General features: G+C 34.3%; 1 protein-coding gene across 2 annotated transcripts in view; it reads right to left on the reverse strand.

The window, feature by feature from the left end:
• The window catches only part of LOC111373953 (mitochondrial import receptor subunit TOM20-like), a 4,626-nt gene extending 2,464 nt beyond the window's left edge, over positions 1 to 2,162 (reverse strand). Inside the window, exons 1-4 of one of the 2 annotated variants that reach the window (XM_022996557.1) lie at positions 1,923 to 2,162; positions 1,683 to 1,761; positions 1,098 to 1,267; positions 970 to 1,017 (exon numbers count right to left, since the gene is read on the reverse strand). In XM_022996557.1, coding sequence (XP_022852325.1) covers positions 970 to 1,017; positions 1,098 to 1,267; positions 1,683 to 1,761; positions 1,923 to 2,018 — 393 coding nt within the window. In that variant the 5' untranslated portion in view covers positions 2,019 to 2,162. The remainder of the gene's footprint in view (positions 1 to 969; positions 1,018 to 1,097; positions 1,268 to 1,682; positions 1,762 to 1,922) is intronic. The other variant, XM_022996556.1, reaches the window with a different exon arrangement.
• Positions 2,163 to 2,655: the final 493 nt, after the last annotated feature.

Raw genomic sequence — 2,655 nt, forward strand, 5'->3', positions numbered from 1 at the left:
CCCTTCCCCAAAAAAAAAAAAAAAAAAAAAAAGCACCTGGAAATTTATTTCCCACCAAAATCAATTTCCACAAATTCACGGAAAATGGGTCACATGGGTGGGAGGGAGGGAATTCATTTTCCGGGTAAAATTTTGCTATCAAACAGCACAAATGGGTGGAAAATGGACCTATCAAACAGGCCCTAAGGTTAAATTCATTTGCTAGATATACTATTTCATAATAGATACTCTAGATCATAAAGAAACATGGTATATATATCCTTTATTCCTTTGATCATACCATTAACCTTAAATTCTTACATGCCCCAGACAGAATAAGTGTATGACAGAGGAAAATCCCAAGTGAAGATCCAACATCACAAGACCTCGTATGGAGATTTAATGAGAATACTCAATACTGTACAGACAAGAAGAGAAAGCCCAGTTTGTCGAGGAAAATCAAGACATTGTGTAAGATAATGTTCTGTAGTAGCCCGGTGAGACATTCAACTAAATTCAGAAATCTCACATTTCACCTAATAACGTGCATTGAACTGGTCGTCGTCTTGTTTACTATATGAGCAACAAAAATCAGAAAACTTGTCTACATGTAAAGAGATGCACCAAGGAAGCACAAAACCGTACATAGCTGAGAGTAAATACAAAAAGACCAGCTAACCAAAAGTGGGTTGTAGAACAAATGATTTGCTGGTTTGATGACCAGCAATCAATCTTCAAGTTTAAACACCCAATAATCTATACCAAAATAATTTCCCCACCTCTACAACATTCAAGAATGTTTGAACCAATTTGACCAATTACTGGAGCAGGACCCAAGAATTTTAAAGAAAAACACGCGAGTCCTTGTTGTGCCTTGAATGCCTTGAACTTCAAATTATTAATGGTAATTAAGCAAAATATGATATATAAATTTTAACCGGGAAATGAAAATTGATACAAATGGTTCACATTAAAAACAAATGGATATACCTTGGCAGCCACTTCTAGGGATTTTTTGTAAAGTTCATTTTGTGGATCCTGCACCCGAAAGAACAACATTAAAGCAATATTAAAAAAATAAAATAGCAAATTCTAACGGCAAGAATAATTAAATTTACCGCTTCAACAGCTTGCTCAAAGTACTGGGCAGCCTTTTCAAAATAAACCTTGGCCTCATCTTGATCGGGAGTCAAGAATGCATGGGATGTATGCGCGTTTCCCAAGCACCAAAGAGTATCGTGCTTACTCGGACTAGCCTCTAGTGCCTCCTCCAATTTTGATATAGCATCTACAGAAATTTAAAGCAACAATTTTGGTTAGTCATGCTAATCTTTTACCTCTTTTTTTCCCCTAACAACCGGTAACAAAAGTCCCCTACCAATACCCAATTCCTACACAAGATTATATCATTTCCTTTATTTTCCCCCAAACCCGTAGATATAAATTTTAACTAAACTCTTTTTTATTATATTTTTTCTACCAGTTTAGACAAAAATAGCATATTTTGAGCATGTCTGAAATCAGAAAGCTTACTTCTCAATCTTTAAGTACTTTTTTGCTTAAGAGTAGGGGAAAAAAGGATAGACAAGTGTTTTTGAGGACTAAAATTTACTCAAAACTAACTTAAATTTCTTAAGACTTAACAAAACGTGCTCTTTAGCGACAACAATAAGCCGAAAATAAATGAAGGTAAGGCAATGTACCTAAAATCATCTTCTTCGAATCCGGTACGTTCTGGAACTGAGATAACTCCAGTAACGCACCTCCCCATCTCGTCAAGTTCTGCATCAAACAACGAAAAAAAATAGTATTTTCACCAGAAAAGAGACGAATGATAAAAATTCCACACTTACCGGCAAGACGCATACACGCAATTAACTAAACCAAAACATATATATACATATATTTATACAGCAATAAGTATATGAAGAGATTGTACGAACATCGGCGTCGATGGGGTTTTTGGCATAGGCGGCTTCCGCTGTTTTGCGAGCATGCTCGAAGAAAAGGATCCGATCAAACTCACTTTCCATATCCATGTCCACTGTTAAAGATTTTTTCTTTTTCTATGATTCTTTCAAAATGATATTTGAAATCCCCTCTTCCCCACTGGTTAGGGTTTTTACTTACCACAATACTAGTTTAGAATTTAACAATGGATGACGGCCCGTTGTTTTATGAAAAAGTCACTATTGGTCCTTAATCTGATGTGTCTATAGCGGGTTAGTTTTATTTGTTTTAAGCTAAAATGGGGAATGTATTTGATTAATTATTCCTCTCTCAACGTTTCTTGATTAAATGACCTCCAATTATGAAATATAATAAACGAACAATGGCAAATGTTATAAATATCCCTACCATAGAAAAAGACTCTAACACCCATTTCATTCCAATTAATTCCCAAATTCAAATTGAGGTTTTCAAATCACAATTACGTGTTTTCTCATCTTCAACTACCATACTTATTACTCTAAAATTCTCTTATCTATTACAGTCTTCACCTATTTTGAGTATCTTTTGAGCATTTGAACAAGAGTTTGATAAGCATACTATCTACATTGAAAAATTTCATTATATTTGAAGAAAGAAGAGAGACACTTTTAGAATTTTCATGTATATTATACATTTTTATTGAATAACATTTTAGTTGGTGTTATTTTTTGTATTGTCTGCAAC

This window comes from Olea europaea, unplaced genomic scaffold, assembly GCF_002742605.1.
Source record: "Olea europaea var. sylvestris unplaced genomic scaffold, O_europaea_v1 scaffold1185, whole genome shotgun sequence".
NCBI classification, from domain to species: Eukaryota; Viridiplantae; Streptophyta; class Magnoliopsida; order Lamiales; family Oleaceae; genus Olea; species Olea europaea.